Source organism: Labeo rohita, chromosome 23, assembly GCF_022985175.1.
Source record: "Labeo rohita strain BAU-BD-2019 chromosome 23, IGBB_LRoh.1.0, whole genome shotgun sequence".
Lineage (NCBI taxonomy): Eukaryota > Metazoa > Chordata > Actinopteri > Cypriniformes > Cyprinidae > Labeo > Labeo rohita.
The window spans coordinates 18,812,488-18,831,948 of record NC_066891.1 but is presented as its reverse complement, the minus strand read 5'-3'; the positions used below and the strand labels follow the sequence as shown (position 1 = coordinate 18,831,948).

Below are 19,461 nucleotides of genomic sequence, written 5' to 3'. Positions count from 1 at the left end.
AGGTCAGGTATTGCCAGAAAATACATCATAGTACCTTAATATCTGCGATTTTTGGAAAAGATAAAAACAGGGTAGGAGATTTTAAATATTTTTTTCTTTATTTGCTCAATAATACACTGACACACCTGTAGGCCCCCTAGGACACAACATCAGCTTGATTCACTAGTCATCGGTTTATGTTTTTGGTGCTTGGAAGCCAATGAGTGATTTTGTGAGCAGACACTGAATGCTTGGGGAACTGAAGGTGAGGGATAGTTCACCCCTGTCATCACTTATTCACCCTCATGTTGTTTCAAACCTGACTTTCTTTATTCTGTTGTCACATAAAATATTTACGAAAACTGTCTCTGTCACCAAATCTGTGCGTTTACCAACATTCTTTAAAATATGCAGAACAAAGAAAAGTCATACAGGTTTGGAATGACATGAGAATTTACATTTTTGTGTGAACTATCCCTTTAAGAGTCCCTCTAAATCAGTCACGGGTCCTAAAGATTAAGACCCTTGTTTTAACATTTTTCCACTCTCTCTTGATAAACATACAATAAACAGCTGCATGGGTAAATCACAATGGTACAGTGTTGTCATTGTGTTTATTCAACAAAATAACTAATCACGCATATCTGTGGCAAACTCCAATGTAACTCAGACACAAGTCAAAATGCAGCTTCAGAGTCTCCGTTATATATATATTTATATAACCAACAGTCATCATAGCCAAAAGTAAACACATTCAAATACACATTCAAATCAACAGTGTTTGACCATAAATGACATGACAAAAAAAATCAACACAGTCCTCAAAATCTTACCACTCTTTACAGAGTGTCACGTCTAAAACAGTTAATATCAGATGTAATTACGTTCTCAAGTTAGAGACTATTAGGCACAGTAGTTTAACACTAATGCCAAATACTGTATCTGATAGAAAACTATGTACTTTATTTAATATGTATACCGTATACAAGGGTCTTGCAAATATGCTAGGATGAAATATATTCATCTGCCACATGCATCTCAGAATACTATCTTGAATTATTTACAAAAAGTTACACTTTTTGTAGACTTTTTGTAGTTTTAATACAAAGGCATGAAGTAAAACACCATGTTTTTATTCTGATGAGTCTGTAACACTTAGAATTGCGTATCAAAACCAGAATACATCATTTAAACAGCCTCTTTGAAATGTATATCTAGATTTGAAATATGTTGTACATACAGTGAGATATGCACCATGTCACATGATGGGATGGATTCTCAATGAGCACCTTCAGACTACCACTTACAGCAAATTATAATTTTTTATTAAATGATTAGTTCACTTTAAGAATAAAAAAATCCTGATTATTTACTCACTCTCCATATAGTGGACTTAAATGGGGATCGATGTGTTGAAGGTCCAAATTGCAGTTTCAATGCAGCTTCAAAGGGCTCTACACGATCCCAGACGAGAAACGAGGGCCTTATTTAACAAAACGATCAGTCATTTTCTAAACAAAATTACAATTTATATATTTTTTTTACCACAACTGCTCATTTTGCACTAGCTCATCTTCACGCATTACGTAGTCACGTTGGAAAGGTCACATGTTACGTAGATGGAAGTATCAACCCAGTGTTTACAAAGCAAACCTGCAAAGAATGTCAAACACCCTTTACAAAAAAAGGTAAAACAAATATGTCGGACGATTTTGAAGTTGAAGAAAATTCGATTTTCTTCCAACGTGATTAAGTAATGTGCGAAGACGCTCATGTACATTGCAGAGCTAGTGCAAGATGAGCATTTGTGGTTAAGAAATGTATAAATGTGTATTTTTTTTAGAAAATGACAGTTCGCTAGATTAGACCAATATTCCTGGGACGGGATTGTGTGGAGCCCTTTGAAGCTGCATTGAAACTGCAATTTGGACCTTCAACCCATTTGCCACCATTGAAGTCCACTATATGGCAAAAAGTCCTGGAATGTTCTCCTCAAAAACCTTCATTTCTTTTCAACTGAAGAAAGAAAGACATTAACATCTTGGATGACATGGGGGCGAGTACATTCTCAGGACATTTTTTTTATTGTGGATGTGAACTAATCCTTTAACGGTCTGTAGTTTGCATTGTGGGAGAGAGAAAAAAGTCAGTGGACCTGCTAATATAATGTGCAATGCTATTTTTATTTCAAAAGAACTTGAAAAGAAAAATGTCTGTCGCTGATATTTGTTCTTCAAATGTAGCTTATACTCGAGGATTGTATGTGCAGTTTATACCTAAAAAGTGCCATGATGGTGATACAACTTATATCTCTGACTAAAAAATAATATTCTTGCTCTATTACTAAGCATAAAATTACCCACTAATGGTTTAATGTTTATAAAATCTTAAAATATCAACTAGCATCTTAAACACCTTCAACAATCAAATCTATTTAACAGAAACATATTCCTGAATTCAAATAAAAGTCTGTAAATACTATAAATAAATATATTTTTTGTCATGTTATGCTTACCCAATGATTGTCTACAACCAAAATGGAATCCAACAAAGGCACCACACAATACCTAAAATAATTAAACTCTTTTACACTATCATAAACTATTAATAGGTATCCGAGCAGCTAAAAGAGAAAATAATCCAGTGCTCACTATCAAAGATCACACCTTTCTAAGTTTGTACAGTAAGACCAAAAATAGACCACAGTGATACACGTCTGCTCAAGCACTAGATCACAAAGCAGTGTGTGCTGACTAGATATTAAAAGAAGAGAAAAACAGATAAACGTGGAATGAGCATTCAACTGTAATATCAATAACAGTGGTGTGCAGTAATAATGCTTTCAACTGAGTCATGGCATGTTGATAAGAGACTGGTTTAAGGGCAAGAAAAGGCACAGAAAAACAGACCCACACAGTGGGGTGAAGAGCAGCAGCTGGCAGCAGGTCGGCTCAAAAACACAGAGGACTTGCACAGTTACGTCGATAGGTCACTTTCGAGAGCGTTTACAACTCGGCCCACTCTCCTACATCGAAACGAGATCTTCAGACTTGTGCAAACGTCATCCTGTCAGCAGCTGAACAACATTCAGAGGCGGCCGTGCAGTTTCAGTCGACTTTCAGTGGAATGAACTTATTTGCCTAGAGTAGCAATGCTTCACGATATAAAATAAAGAGCAAACTGGTATTCCCTCCAATATGCATCCTGTGAATTGTCTGGGATACTTGATTATCAGTATCATCCCATTTCTTGGTTCAAAGGAGCTTTTTGAACAACATTTGAACTTTCATTACTGGCCTTCAAATGGGTGGGCTCCACTCTTGTGGCATTATGATTGATGACCACACCCACTTTTTCAGTCTTCACTTTATTAGTTGGAGTGGGTTGAGGCTCTGACTTCCGGGGTGGAGCCTTCGCAGGGGGACGGTGTGGATCATCCCCAATGTTGACAGACAAATTTGTGTACAATGGCTCCAACTCTTTGGACAGGAGCTCATAAGTCAGCGAGTTCAGTCCATCTGAGCGCCAGTTCAGCCTTGTGCGCTTCAGCAGGTCAAACCTACAAGAATGAATCCATGAAGATAATCTGATTCAATAAACATAATGCACAAATGGATTAAATAATAAATCTATCTATTCTCTATGCTCTTAAAAATAAAGGTTCTTTATTGGCATCTACAGGCACTTTTGCACTGTGTAGCTCTAAGAACTCAGTTCTAAGAACTAGGCAGCATGGTGGTTCCTAGAAAACCAATTTCCCCCTCAGGACATTTTTTTTGGTTGCATTCACACCGGCAGCAGGAACTCTGAAGCGGCTGAGAGTGCCGTCTTTATTTGTGCAATTTACAAATGTCAACAACCGGTGAATGGAAGACGCTGTGATCAGAGCTGTTTTTGTTGTGTGCCGTGGGTTTTGTGATAATGGAGATTTTTATATTAAAAATATTTTTACTTCGCTTTTTAAAAATGCAAGGTAGCTGGTGTTTCTTATGCATTTGGCCAATCAGCATACACTTACGCCACTCATTGTTCCTATAGAACTGTTTTAGACCCTACTTTTAAGTAGGAGCTAATTTAGTTCCCCCAAATGAGTTCCTAGAACTAAATACGTTCCTAGGTTCTGAGGTGCGGACACGCCCAAAAGCGGGAACTTCCGCCAATAGTTCTAGGAACTATGTTCTAGGAACTCCTCCGGTGTAAGAGCCCCTTATAGACGTTTTACACTGTGTAGTTGTAAGAACTCAGTTGTAGGAACTAGCCAGCATGATGGTTCCTAGAGAACCAATATCCCTCTCGGGACGTTTTCCTGGTTGCATTCACACTAGCAGCAGTAACTCTAAAGCTTCCGACAGTAACGTCTTTATTCATGGCATTTAAACCGATGAATGGAGGATGCCGTGATTGGAGCTGTTTTTGTTGTGTGTCGTGGGTTTTCTGATAACGGAGATGGAATGTAAATGCACAATTTACGCAAATTAAAAGAGCACGAAAATCTGATTAAATCTCCTACGAAAACTTGCAAGTTTACATATCATCGAGGCTGAGAAAAGAACACAACACTGTAGACAAATAATGGCTGAATGCCATTATTATCGCTGATTTCCATGTTCGTGGAGTAAATATTTTTACATGGCTTTTTAAAAATGCCAGGTAGCTGGTGTTTCGTATGTGTTTGGCCAATCAGTGTTCACTGACAGGGTATGTCACTGGTAGTTTATATAGAACTGTTTTAGACCCTACTCTGAAGTATGAGCTAATTTAGTTCCCCCAAATGTAGTTCCTAGAACTAAATACATTAGTAGTTCCTGCGGTGCGAACAAAGAATACAGACATTCAGTCAATAGTTCTAGGAACTATGGAAAGGTTCCTCAGATAGAAAAGCCCCCTATAGGCTCTTTCACATCACGTAGTTTTATGAACTCATGTATAGGAACTAACCGGCATGGTGGTTACTAGAAAACCGAATCCCCCCCACGTGACGTTCTCCCGGCAGCAGGAACTCTGAAGTGTTTAAGAGTGACGTCTTTATTCGCGACATTTATGCACGATTTAAGAGCACGAAAATCTGACTAAACCTTGTAAGACAACTTGCAGTGTTACATATCATCGAGCCTGAGAAAAAAACACAATGCTGCAGACAACAGGTAGCTAAATGCTATTATTATCACCATTTTCCATGTTCATCAAGTTTGCCAACTGCTACTCAAAAGTAGTCAAATCACGTTTTGAGGGGGTCCTCCTTAAAAAAAAAAAAAAATTGCATTCTGGGGGGTAAAATACAGTTTTTTTCGGCAGGCTTCCCCTAGTAAAATTTGCATTTCAGGGGCTAAATATAACGTTATTGGGGTCACTTCAACCTGCAGACATGAACAACAACCCGCGGCAACAGTGGTAAAGTAGCCCAATTCTGCCGGAAAACCACGAACTTGGCAAATCTGATGTTTGTGAAATGTTTTTTTTTTTTAAATGTTTTAAAAAAGCAAAGCTGTTTGTGTTGTGTCGCAGATTTCGTGATATAGTAGATGGAATGTAAAATGCACAAATTACGTGATTGAAAGAGCATGAAAATCTGACTAAATCTCGTAAGACAACAGTGTTACATATCAGCAAACCTGAGAAAAGAACACAATGCTGTAGACAACAGGTAGCTAAATGCTGCTATTATCGCTGTTTTCTATGTTCATGGAGTAAATATTTTTACACACTTTTTATGGCAGGTAGCTGGTGTTTCGTATGCGTTCGGCCAATCAGTGTACACTTACGTCATTGATAGTTCCTATAGAATTGTTTTAGACCCTACTCTGAAGTAGGAACTAATTTAGTTCCAGCAAATATAGTTCCTAGAACTAAATGTTCCTAGTTCCTCCGGTGCAAACACACCAAAAAGCGTGAACTTCTGCCAAAAGTGAAAAGGTTCCTCCAACGCAAAAACCCCTTATGATTCCATATGAAGAACCTTTTCGATGGACAAAAGGTTCTTACAGTGGAAAAATGATTAAATTGTTTTTCATACTAAAAATAATGGATCTTTTAATAACTGTTCACTTAAAGGTTCACTGAAGAAATCAGAAATGGTTGTCTTACGGCATTGCTGCGAAAACCCCCTTTTGGAACCTTTATTTTTACGATTATACCAACTAGGGTTGTGAAAGGGTGGAAAATTTTCTGGAAATTTACCAGAAACTTTCCATCCCGCTGCAACCCTAGTTGCAAAATTTATAATATATTTTGGCATGCGACTTTACCTTCTTGGGTTCTGCTCATTACCCTGATCTCCTTTATGTTTGATCATCTTATAATGCCCAATGGCCAAAGGGGGGCGCATGATCTTCATCCCAGAGAGACGGACTCTAAAGACAAAACCACAGGGCAAGTAGAAATAATAACATATAAGAAAAAGGAAAAAAAAAACTGAAAAAGGATGCTATGAATTATCAAACGGACAGAGACAAAAGAAAGAGCAGCACAGAGCACAGCAGGAAAACGATTTACAGCAGAGTCCGCAAGGTGGGCCAGATGGATGAGAACTGGCTATAAAAAACCTACTAAAAAACTACTGTTGTTGAGGATTTTTATGTAAAAAGGTTCTAGCCACAATTCAAAACCCTCAAAAGGTTCATCTAAAGTTAGAGAGCTTAATCCAGCTTTCAAATACTTAAAACTTTGGGTTCTTGCCTCTGGTTCAGCCATGTGAGTCATCTGAGGCAGGCAAGGATACCGACGGTTAATTATGCGACAGTCAGGTTTTCAAAATCACCATGAGCTGATATGCCCTTCAAAATGTTCTCCAAGAATGTAATGTCAGATTTCCCAAAACACAAAAAGCCGGGTCCTGGATTATCTCCAGTAAAAATACTTTTCGTCTGGGACTAGATTTGATCTGTACCCTGAAATCTCACTCAGGGCAAATTCAAATCATGTAGGCATATTAAATAGTAAGAAAGTAAAGAAGAAACACTGATGGACTCAGAGGTTCTGCTTTGTAAAAGACGTTGACGTCGGGACTTAGTTCTTATTCAAAAAATAGCCAATTGATTCTTGACCAAATGATTCAGTTATGAAGTATGTTGGTCTCCACCAAATGATTCCATTATGAGTCATTTACTGAATCAAATACATATACCTCAACCAGTCCAACAAATGACTAATATGAGCATGAATCAAACACATACAGTGCAGACCAGTGTAGTCTGATTCAGAATTTTTAAATATATTAATTTTTAAAAAAAGAATTCTGAAAGAATCATTAACGGAACTGCTAATGAGGAATTAGAACCAGATTCATTAGATTCCTCATGATGCTCAATCCTATGCTAAGGACAATTAAAGGGATAGTTCACCCAAAAATGTAAATTCTGTCACTAATCACCCTCATGTTGTTCCAAACCTGTAACAAGTAAGGACATGGTTAAAATAGTCCATATGACATCAGTGGTTCAACCATAATTTTATGATAGTGTTCTCATAGCCTCATAACATTTAGGTTGAACCACTGATGTCACATGGACTATTTTAATTGAGGTCCTTACTACCTTTCCAGGCCTTGAAAGTGTCTATGCAGGGTCAGAAAACTCTCAGATTTCATCTTAATTTGTGTTCCGAAGATGAACAAAGGTCTCACAGGTTTGGAACGACATGAGGGTGAGTAATTAATGGCTGAATTTTCCTTTTTGTGTGAACTATCCCTTTAAGACAGAACTAACTGTAAAGAAAAAGTGATTCAAATCCTCAACAAGACTAATAATCCACTACACCTGACTCATTCTGGTTTCAAGGCTTCAACAACTTTTAATCCTCTACAGCAAGTTTATATCACAGAAACAAAATTACTTAAATTTATTATAGAATAAAAAGGCAATCACTAAAGAGTACTGACACTTAAATAGTTGGAAGCCTTGAATCCAGTCTAGTGATTCATGCATGTACTTACTGGTCCCTCCTGTGGCTATGCGGGGGAGGGCATGAGGGATAGACGGATGCAGTGAAAATGAGAATCATGACAAGAGACCAATGAAGATGTGAACTGAGAACAAACTGCTGATGAAGAGATGACAGACGTGCAACACAAATGCTTAACAGGATGCATTTCTGATGTCAACGTGCCAGTTACTTTGATCTCTACCACATTCCGTTATGTTGAAATAACTCAAGCTGTATTCTGCCATCCTCACCGAGCTGCGATGTCATCGTCCTCTCCTCCCCAGCCCCAATACTGATTCGGAAAGCCGTTCATCTTGAGGTACTGCTCTGGAGTCACAGCAGACACCCCTCCAAAGTATTGTGAGTATGGAAGCCTGCAAAGGAATCAGAGCAGTGATTTGGTGAGGCACAGAAGAATAAGGTCATCTGTCTCTACTACCCTTCATCAATCATTCCATCTGAAGTGTCACAGCTTCCCCTGCAGTTTAATGTTCGTCTGTACCTCTGCTTAACATCATTACAGCAATCTGTACGGATGGACAGAAAACCGGGACCTTGGGGCTGGGTGATAAATCGATAACGATAATTGTCACGCGATATGAATTTCCTCAATAAGCAATAACAAGAGTTTGATAAATGTTCAATATAATGTTTAAGTAGCAAAGGCGGAACGAATGAGCGCTAGTCAAAGTTACCCGCTCGGATCAAAGTTCCAATGGCAGCACAGTTTGGAAAGCCAAAAGGGCCAAAAACACATGAATTTCAACGCCTCAACAACGCGTTAAACACATGAAATACGTGTCATTTACACATGAAAAATTAGCACGTTAAGCATGTGTATTTCACGTGTTAAATATGCATGAAATACACCTTTAAAATCTGTTTGAACGGGTCAGTGTCATTGGATGCTGAAGACTTGGGTCAAACCATTTCTGTGAGCTTAGGGGGATGTACCATTCATAGACTAAGCTACCACCATTTAACATGATACATATCAGCTTATTCAGAATACTTATTTTGTCTTTTTTTCTTTTCTTTTTTTGCATAGCCTATAGAAATAATATATTTAAATAGCAGTTTTATGAAAAATTTGCTAAAAAAAACGTTGAAAACGTTGAATATATGTACTTAACGCGTTACTTTTACTTTTCACGTGTTAAATACGTGTTGTTTACAAGCCACATTTAACTGTCTGATTTTTACAACTTTCACACTGTAGCCTTTAAACTTGAAAGAAATAAAATTTGATATTTATCCTGATAATTATCGATATCGACTGATATGAAAAACAATTATTGTGACCTCTTATAAATTATCAAAGAATGCTGTTTAAATTTGTGTCACCATAATTCCGTCACTTCCGACTTCCACACTAACATTTATGAAGTATATAGTATGTACACTGTATAGTAAGCACATTTTTTCTATGCACTGAATAACCATATGACCTGCTACAACTGGCAAAATGTGCAGTATACAACAGAAAACATAATATATTAATCTTTTTCTTGACTTATTTTTTAAAGGTTGCCAAACATTAATTTTGAGCAGTACAAATATTAATACTGTGTTCAATTTTATGTAACTGGTTTTAAAGGGAACCCTGGGTATTAAGACTTGTATGGCTTAATATAATGTAAATAATGTATCCTACTTAAATATGTAGTAGAAAACCCATGAAAGATGTATATTATTCTTAAAAATCCTAATAATTTTATACATATTTTGGACTATGGGGGCGCCATTATTTTGATGTAAAATGGCTACATTTGGTGAGCTACTGGCGCTACCTGTTGCTATTTTTACCGCAACACAATTAAGAAAATAAAATACTGATACAATGACCACAGCTACTGAAAGAGCTTACAGGTGCTGATGGATATTAAGCGTATGCTTAAACCAATGTCATTCCATCGATTTTCCCCACAAGGAGCCTAAAGGCCCAGATATCAAGTGCAAATCCGCAATGAGAAACTGCTTTAGTGGCTGCAGCGTCATGACAAGAGTTGACATGTTTACATCCTGCCAGGATGGCATCTAGCATTTCTTGTCTTCGCCATTTGTAAGCTCTTTCAGTAGCTGTGGTCTACTAAGAGCCGCAAAGGCATCAGAGTTAAAGTTGAAAGAACAAAGACGCTGGTCTTTAGAAGATTTATTCATCCACAGACATCTTCCCATTCTTTTCTCCTCTTATTATCGCTAGGAAAGCAGACGTAGACTTACATCACTTCTTTTGTTGCCCTTCGACTAAAAATTACAACCAAAAGCCAGACAATGTGGCACTGTATAAGTATTTTATTTTCTGAGAGTAGTAGCTCACCGAGTACAATCATTTTATATTATCAAAATAATGGCACTCCCCATAGTCCAAAATATTCATAAAACGATGTGGATTTATCACGATCATGATACCGAATAAATGATGAATGGAAAGTTTTAAAGAATAGAGCAGTAGTGTAACTTTGACTGCTGATTCAACCTGCCCTCCAGAGAGCCCTTGTACTCCTAACACCTGTTCTAAATTCTTTAGTACTATTCATTAAAGTTTGAGTGATAGCTAGATGAGCTGCTGCTATGTATCTTTCTACGTACTTTTCTCTGTATTTCTGCCCAAGGACTAACTCAGCGAGTCGTGTCTGAATGCTTTACAGCCTTCAGTGGATTCATCACAGAGAGGTTCTGATGTTGTCCTCAGCCTTGGTGGACCGAATATATGGGTTGTTTTCTCCGCAATCTTTCTGTTCTCAGTGAATGTTTATATCTAGGTGGACATTGTGGCTGCAAAATACAGAAATGCAGACTCTGTGACCCGAAATGTGCAGACCTGAATGTCAATTTAGAGGACCAGTGCAATGAGTTACTGTGTATACCTGTGTCAGCACTAATAATAAATTAACTACATGGTCTATTTTACCATGCGTGAAAAGGATGAACTTTTTGTTTCTAGGAGTTTTAGAAGATCTATCAATTCTTCACAATGTAAAAACTGTTTTTAAATGAACTATTGTTGTTCTTTTCTTTTTATGTTTAAATCGCTTGTTTTGATTAGTTCGCTTCCAAGAATATAAATTTTCTGATAATGTACTCACCCCCTTGTCATTCAAGATGTCCATGTCTTTTTTTCTTCAGTCGAAAAGAAATTAAGGTCCTTATAGTGGACTTCAGTGGGGATCAACGGGTCAAAGATCCAAATTGCAGTTTCATTGCAGCTTCAAAGGGCTCTACACGATCCCAGCCGAGGAATAAGGGTCTTATCTAGCAAATGCTTAACCACAAATGCTTGCTCTGCTCTAGCTACACTTCACACATTACGTAATCATGTTGGAAAGGTCACGCGTGGTTAGTTGTTCGTCTATGTACTTCTGTTCAAAAAGTTAGGGTAGGCAAAAAACTCTCATTTTGTCCTCCAACTTCAACAGAATCGTTCAACATCGTTGTTTTACCTTTTTTTGTAAACGGCGTTTGACTTTCTTTGCGCGTTTGCTTTGTAAACACTGGGTTGGAACTTCTGCTTACGTCACGCGTGACCTTTCCAACGTGACTACGTAATGCGTAAGGTCAAGCTAGTGCAAGATGAACATTTGTGGTTAAAAAGTATATAAATGCTCATTTTTTTTTAGAAAATGATTGATCATTTCGCTAGATAAGACCGTTATTCCTTGGCTGGGATTGTGCAGAGCCCTTTGAAGCTGCACTGAAACTGCAATTGGACCATCAACCTGTTGATCCCCATTGAAGTCCATTATACGGAGAAAAGTCCTTTCCTCAAAAACCTTAATTTCCTTTTGACTGATGAAAGACAGACATGAACATTTTGGATGATATGGGGTGAGTAAATCAGGAAGTTTTTATTCTGGAAGTGAACTAATCCTTTAAATCCAGTCATAGTGGGTAGGGTACCTGTATCTGAACTTGTCCATAGCTACGGAGAGGTGTGTAGGGTACTGAGGGTGGCAGGTGTAGGTATTGTGGTCATTCTCCGGTAGCAGGTCAACATCATGCAGGAAAATACAGCTCCAGTCCTCTTCTTTCAGCGCCTCCCGCACTCCAACATTCAGCAACTTCGCTCGGTTAAACGTGGAGTTCCCTGACTGATAACACAGACTATGAGGAAATCAAGTGTACACAAATGCATTCTTCGGCAAGAATAGAACACTAATATAGCTTGACAATAAGCTATGCGCTATGTTTACCCTTCGTCCCAGCTACATCCTCTAATTACTGCTAGAATTTTTTTCTGTACAATAGATGTGACAAGTCAGCGTAACAACGACCAACAGACCTGGTGCACAATGTAAATGCCATAGTGGACCTGCTGCCGCTGCAAAAAAGGGTGCAGATGGTAGAGGAGGGCGCGGAGGTGGGTCTGGCGGTTCCGGTAGGGGACCACGATGGCTGTGTGGTGCCGTGGCTCACAGTCTGGTGGGCGGTAATGACCCCCTAAGGTCACCAAGGGGTTCTTCTCTTTTATCTTCTCCAGGGAGGGGGGTGAGGAGAGGTGGACAGAAACGGGACCCACTGGCAGACAGCAGGAGGAGAGCACATATGCACTTCTTGTATAAAATCTGTTCTACAACACCAAATTAAAGGAGTAGTTTCTCTAAAAATGTAAATTCTGCCATTATTTAATCACCGTTATGTTGTTCCAAACCTGTGTGACTTTATTCCTTTTTGTAGAGAATTTCTGAGTAGGGATGCACAATATATTGGACAATATCAGTTAGTGCACAATATCAGAGAATGTTTAGGGTTTCAAATGTGTAGCGCTTGAATTGTCAGAATGGCCAAAGATCAGCAATCTCCACATAAAACTGATGGGGCAGACCAAACCGCAAGTCGTGGAGACTTGAAAGTTGGAGGGACGGTAGTACTCACACTGCCTACAACGTCACCAAGGCTCACCCCAATCGGCCAGATGGGGGCACTACAGCAATCAAAAGTATGAAATCACTCCGAACTTTAAAACCACTAGTCGCAGACTCAAGTGTCTTATGCCGTTGGAATACTTGGCTCACACCGGACAAAACGCATGCCTCAGATTCAAACATCACCGGCGAAATTTTCAGGTATTTTGGATTTTTTGAAAATACTACTTTTGCGAACTAGTCCTAGCTTTTTCGATCGAAACCAAACCAGTGCAGTGAAAAAGATTTTTGGAAAGTTAACACTTTTACCAAAACAGCTGTAAATTTTGAATGGAATGAGATATCTTCTCCACACTCTGTACATTTATGTAAAAGGTCAATCTGAGGTCAAATGGAAAAAAACTTGGAGCTTGAGGACGATTAACATAAAAAATTGAAATGCACGATCTTGGTCCACAGTTCCACAAGTGTCTATATGGACATTTGCATATCTCAAAAAACAGGGCCAACATTGGCCAATGATTGAGCAAATATTAGACAAGGTTAGCGGAGGTCCATCGGAACGAAACTCAGTGAGCCCGTTTGACTCGTGGGCATTAAGGTCTGTGAAAAATGTTAGATAAATTGGCCACTGGGGGGTTATATCGCATTTTTCAAGGCCGTAAATGATTGTACATGGTGCAGTTTTTTTTACAGATACACACAATATTCTTATCATATGATAGACCCCCTTATTCCGAACGACTTTGCCTCTAGAACCACTGCTGTCAATCAAACCATCTATTAAATGATTGAGAAGATGTAAAAGACCTAATTTTGCAAACTAGTCCTAGGCTTTTTGTGCAATCTGGAAAATCTGGAAAACATTTTTAAAACTTTAAATCTTCAATCTTTAAAACACTAATAACTTGATATCAATGTTATGTATATATGGAGCACTAAGCACAACAGTTAAAAATAAAATGTTAAAGTTATCAATTTAATAATTGAAACAGAAATGAAAATAAATAAATCACTGTTTAATCAATGTAATTCAAGTTTTTTAAAAGTAGTAATAAATTAATTAAAAAAAAATTAGTAATAATAAATTAATGAATCATTATAAAATAAAAAATGACATTTAAAACTGTTTAATTAATTGATTATTTCACTCCAAGTATGGATGTCTAAATTCACTTGCAGCATTCAAAACCACAGATTTTAGTTTTTAGGCTTTATTTATTTATTCATAAACAACTGCAAAAAAAGCTTTTTTTTAAGTTAAAACTTTAATAAAGAAAATAATAAGAAATATCTGAAATATGTCTTAAACTGCATTTTGTATTATTTATAAGTGCACAGCACACTTGGAAATGTCAAAAATGGCAACATCTATTCAAACCAAAATAAAAATATGATTTAAAATTGACTCCCATGTTCACTTAATTTTGATTTTGTGAAAAAACAACTAACATTATCCCCTTGTCTAAAAACTGTAAATATAGTATTTTAATATACTTTATTTTAATGTATTTTAAAAGACACATGGACCTGAAAGTGTGTCTTTTTTAGTTTTTAATTTATTTATACACTAATATGTCATTTTTGACCATAAAATTAAAATAACTAGCATCAGCAAAATCTTTAATTTCAGATGGCGTGTAATTCAGTCTATGTGTGAAATTGACTTCTTTTATGTCTTTTTGGTGCTTTTATGTCTTTTTTTGAAGCTTGAAATTGCCAATCTGCTTTCATTGTAACTGCATGTAAAAACATGCAGATAGTATTACTTCAAAATATCTCTTTTTGTGACCCACAAAAGAGTGGAAGTAACACTGGTTTGGAAGGATAAAAGTGAGAGTAACTAATGACAAAATCTTCATTTTTGGGTGGACTAATTTCATTAACATGCGTTTGGTACATTACATTTAAAAACCGACAAAGTAAATGAACAAATCCAATGACTGATCAATGTCTTAAGAACTTCAGTGTGGATTTATATCTACCCAGCAGTGGAGAGGGCAGTATACACTCCTTGAGCTGCTGTTCTGGTCCACTGGGTCCTGGGTGGTGGAGCAGCAGAGAGGTGAGGTTGGTGTAGACGTCATGCGGTCGAGAGTAGTCGATCTCAGGCTCAGTGGAATGAACCAAAACAGACACTAGGCCACGAAAGCCTCCCAGGGAGAAGTAGAGGACAAACGCAAACTGGAAGCCCACCAACAGAGCTAGAGTGCAGGGGGAGTCCAGTGCTCGACCGCAGCACATCATTATGACATCCGACACAGAGCAGGGGTGACAGAGGAAGGGATGGGAAAGTCAAAGGGAGGGATGGACAAGGGAGAGATCAGAGAAGAGAGATCGAGTGAAGACGGAGCAAGAGGCATGAGAGGGGAAAGAGTGAAAGGATAACAGGGGTGACGAGAAGAAATAAAGTTAGCTCAGTGAGCTAAGGGAAGGACATCTGTGGCATGAGTGGGAGTCACTGGAAAAACAGAGGAACACAAAAATCAATAGTGACAGATCCATCACATCTAACTACAAAGGAGAACTTTAAAGCGCCAGTGTGCCCAGGATCAATGCCAGATCTCAGCTGAAATCAGCAAAGACCACACACTTTTTGGGTCAATCCTGTTACAAATTGTAATCCATTACTGATTAAAGATTACATGATGAAAATTGTAGTAATGTAATCTAGGTTACTCTGATGTTTGATGTTTTCTGGCTACTTTCTAGATTATGTTCAGAATACTTTTTATCTTTTTAACTTATTTATTCTTACAATTAAACATTTAATTGTTTTTAAAAGAAGTATCTTCTGCTCACCAAGCCTGCATTTATTTGATCCAAAGTACGGCACAAACAGTAACATTTTGAAATATATTTTTACTATTTAAAATAACTGTTTTCTATTTGAATATATTTTATAATGTAATTTATTACTGTGATTTCAAAGCTGCATTTTTAGCATTGCTACTCCAATCACATAAACCTATAGAAATCATTCTAATATTCTGATTTGCTGCTCAAAAACATTTATTATTATTATTATTATTAATATAATTTTTTCAGGTTTCTTTGATGAATAGAAAGTTCAGAAGAACAGCATTTATCTAAAATAGAAGTCTTCTGTAACATTATAAATGTCTTTATCATCACTTTTGATCAATTTAAAGCATCCTTGCTAAATAAAAGTATTAATTTCTATAATCCCCCCAATATATATATACATAGATATATATATATAGATAGATAGATTCCAAGCTTTTGAATGGTATAATGTATAGTGTTACGAAAGCTTTTTATTTCAGATAAATGCTGATCTTTTGATCTTTCCAAAAACAAAAAGTACTCAACTGTTTTAAATATTACTAATAATAATAAATGTTTCTTGAACAGCAAATCAGCATATTAGTATGATTTCTGAAGGATCATGTGACACCGAAGACACAGTAATGATGCTGAAAATTAAGATTTGTTCACAGACACAGACATAAATTACATTTTAAAATATATTTAAATAGAAAACAGTTATTTTAAATAGTAAAAATTAATGAATTAATGTAAGAACTGGGTTGAATTGTAAAATTATTACTATTACTATAATACTTAACCACTAAAAACATCAATATTTTATTTGTTTACTTGCCTAGTCAAAGCTAAATGCTTTGTCACACAGTAGGATTTTTAGAGAGGAAAATGTTATGACAAAAAAAGAATTAGGGAAAAATCAATAAATTATGAATAATTTACTGCCATTGTGTGAGTAATCTGTAATCATGTAATTCATAAAAAAAGTACCTGTAATTGGATTATGAGCATTTTAAAATGTAATATACTGTAATTACGAATACTTAATTTTTAGAATCTGATTACATAATCCAGATTACATGTAATTAGTTACTACCCAGCACTGGTTACACAGCAGAATACCACTACTACTACTACTAATAACAATAATAAAAATAATTATACTAAAAAAAAAAAAAGATTAAAACGTAAAAAAATAATAATAATAATTGAATTTCCAGACGAATTCCCAAGAACAATGCTTAGCACTGGTTACACAGCATAATACCTTAAATAATACTAATTCTAATAATAATACTAATACTACTACTAGTACTAATAATAACAATAATAAATAAAAATAAAAATAATACCAAAAAAGATGAATTCCCAAGAACATAGTAGGGGAAAAAAACATTTTTATTATTATTATATTTAAATGTGTATAAACCCTTATGAAAATTAACCATTTTTATGTTATGTTTTATTACAGTAAAAGTGTAGTAACGATGTTTTCTTGGCAAACTGATGATTTATATAACCACAGTTTTACTGCAAATACCATGGTTAAACTATGGTTAGTGTAGCAAACCCCTTATTAATTTGTGGTTACCACAGGATGGTTTAACTACATCAACCATGGCTTTTTGGTTTATCTGTAGTAAAACCATGGTTAATTTTCTTAAGGGGAACACTCATACATTGCAAGAATGGCAACATATACCCAAACTAGAAGCCAACTATTATCTCTACGTTTAAAAACAGTACAGTATGCTATTATATTAAAACATGTAGAAATGAAAATGTGTTGCACAACAGGAATTAGTGAATTATTAGTCAATAACAGTGGTATTTCATATGAGTACCTGTGCTGACTGGTCATAAACACAGCACTGACAGAGCACTGTCCTCTTCATCCTGTCCATCACAAAACATCGTGCACCTTGAGGAGACAGATAGTTCTGGACTGATTATCAACAGGATTTCCTGCTTATTTATAATCCAGCTCATCTTTTGCACAAGCTGCGATAAAACTGAAATGTATTTATTAAGCAAACACACACGCAGCGACGACAAAGAGCCGTTATTGCGAAAGAATCGTCAACATAATGAATACTTTCAACACATCAGGTCAAGCGTTTCATCTGACTCACCCGGACCACAGCGACGCTTTAAATCAGGCTCCAGCAGCTGTCGATAACTAGGCCTTTGTTTAATATTAATTACTCGATTGTGGATAATCATTCCTCTATGGCGTACGAACGAGCGTGTGATATCCGCAGTCGCATTGAGCGCGTCGCGGAACGCGGTGGTGAAACGCTTCCCGAGCGCGTCAGACGCTCATGGCAGAGACCTGCTGACAGACATGTTTGATGCGGTGACGCGCTATCGACGGGCATTCTTTGACGCTGTTACAATAAAAGCCCTAAAATACCTGTGTTAAAATTACAGCGCTGCCTACTAGTGAGAAAAGGCACGACAGGTTTAATACTAGAGGCGGTTTTCATACGCCAGACAATTTTGTGATGACGATACAGGCTATAAAGTTGATGAAAATGGGACATGGCGTGTAATCATGTGGATTATAAGGTCATCCGCGTTTTGATTGTGAATTATAGTGATTTTATAACGTGACTTATGACGTCTGTGAAATTGTTTGCGTTCAGCAAAACGCATTTAATCTAACCTGTGCTTACAAAAAATGTTTTTATAATAATAGAGCTGAGGTGATTGGGCTCAAACCAACTGAGAAAATGAAAATGGGGGGGGGAAAGTTGCTGATATTCTTAAAATCCTTCCACTTTCCAATTTACCACCTACAGTTGACCATGAAATAGCTAGCAAGGATGAAATTTAATGAAATTAAATGTTATTATTTACATAGTCCATCCACCTTTTTCCTCCAGTAAGTGCCTCCAGTTTTTTTAGCTGTACAAAGAGCTCATTTTACTGCTTGATATTGCAAATTGTAGTGTCTTACCGTATTATTTTAATGTATTATCTTAATTATGAACACACTGGTTTGTAGTGCATACATTTTTACCGTTTATTATTTTTCTTGTTATTTCCCAATAGAGTGTTTTCACCACGTGTCATCAATCGGTCATATTGGCGGCTCTGAATGTAAACAATATCAATGAACTGAAAGGAACTGCAAATTTAGCAAATTATTGCTGCTGAAATAGTTTGATGCTGGGATGCTGGTTAGGTATGTTTTGATGCTGGTTTATGCTGGTCATGTTGCTAGTCAAGGACCAGCATAAACCAGCAAAGGACCAGCTTAAACCAGCATCAAAACATACCTACCAGCACATGCTGGTTTTTTTTACCAGGGAAGTGTGCAAAAAACACATTTGTGGTTGGCCCAACTGAACCAGGATATCCAGGGCAAGAATCTTGGCAACATTCGTGTTTGTTCTTATCATTTCCGGTCAGGTTGGCGAAATATTAGGCTAATATCTTAATTAATACTGCTTGTATGTATCTTTACCACCTATTAACTTTAGTTAGTCAAAATATTGCACCCTTTCCTGCTTACTAAGCCTTTCTCTAATTGATTTAGCAGCTTCCACACATGTTTTCTATGGTTTAGACAGCATAAATTAGCAGAACAACAAATTCAGTTGTACATTAACTGTGCGATCAATGCTGTTGTTTACATCTGAGTATCTCCAACATGGCCACGCATCCGGGCTTACTCACCCACAGGCTTACTTGCTTAAAGAAGTACTCAGATACATAAATACATCTCCCACACTGTTTTAATAAGTTTGTATTTTATTTTTAGGTATAAAACCTAGAGTTTCTTTGACATAGTTTGCAACAAGTAGAACTGTGCTTGATAATGCAATCAATCAGTATTTGGCTTTATTGAGAAACGGGGAGACGTTCTTGTTTAACAAGAAGAGCACTGCAGATGTTTTATTTCACT

At 36.8% G+C, this 19,461-nt stretch overlaps 1 protein-coding gene across 1 annotated transcript; it reads right to left on the bottom strand.

Moving 5' to 3' along the window:
* Nucleotides 1-79: 79 nt before the first annotated feature.
* Nucleotides 80-18,053, bottom strand: b4galt3 (UDP-Gal:betaGlcNAc beta 1,4- galactosyltransferase, polypeptide 3). Its single transcript, XM_051096382.1, has 8 exons — nucleotides 17,684-18,053; nucleotides 17,396-17,472; nucleotides 14,750-15,225; nucleotides 12,182-12,417; nucleotides 11,800-11,990; nucleotides 8,151-8,273; nucleotides 6,225-6,329; nucleotides 80-3,538 (listed from the first exon to the last, which is right to left on the bottom strand). Exons 3-8 carry the CDS (start codon nucleotides 15,009-15,011, stop codon nucleotides 3,217-3,219), a joined length of 1,239 nt encoding a protein of 412 aa, XP_050952339.1. The 5' UTR covers nucleotides 15,012-15,225; nucleotides 17,396-17,472; nucleotides 17,684-18,053; the 3' UTR covers nucleotides 80-3,216.
* Between the last annotated feature and the right edge of the window lie 1,408 nt (nucleotides 18,054-19,461).

Excerpts from the sequence above, each read along its gene's own strand:
- b4galt3 (XM_051096382.1), bottom strand. The coding sequence starts at position 15,011 with ATGATGTGCTGCGGTCGAGCACTGGACTCCCCCTGCACTCTAGCTCTG. Across the intron at positions 12,418-14,749 it reads ACTGCCCTCTCCACTGCTGG|TGGGTCCCGTTTCTGTCCAC; the intron begins GTAGATATAAAT and ends GCTGTCTGCCAG. Across the intron at positions 6,330-8,150 it reads GACGATGACATCGCAGCTCG|AGTCCGTCTCTCTGGGATGA; the intron begins GTGAGGATGGCA and ends TTTTGTCTTTAG.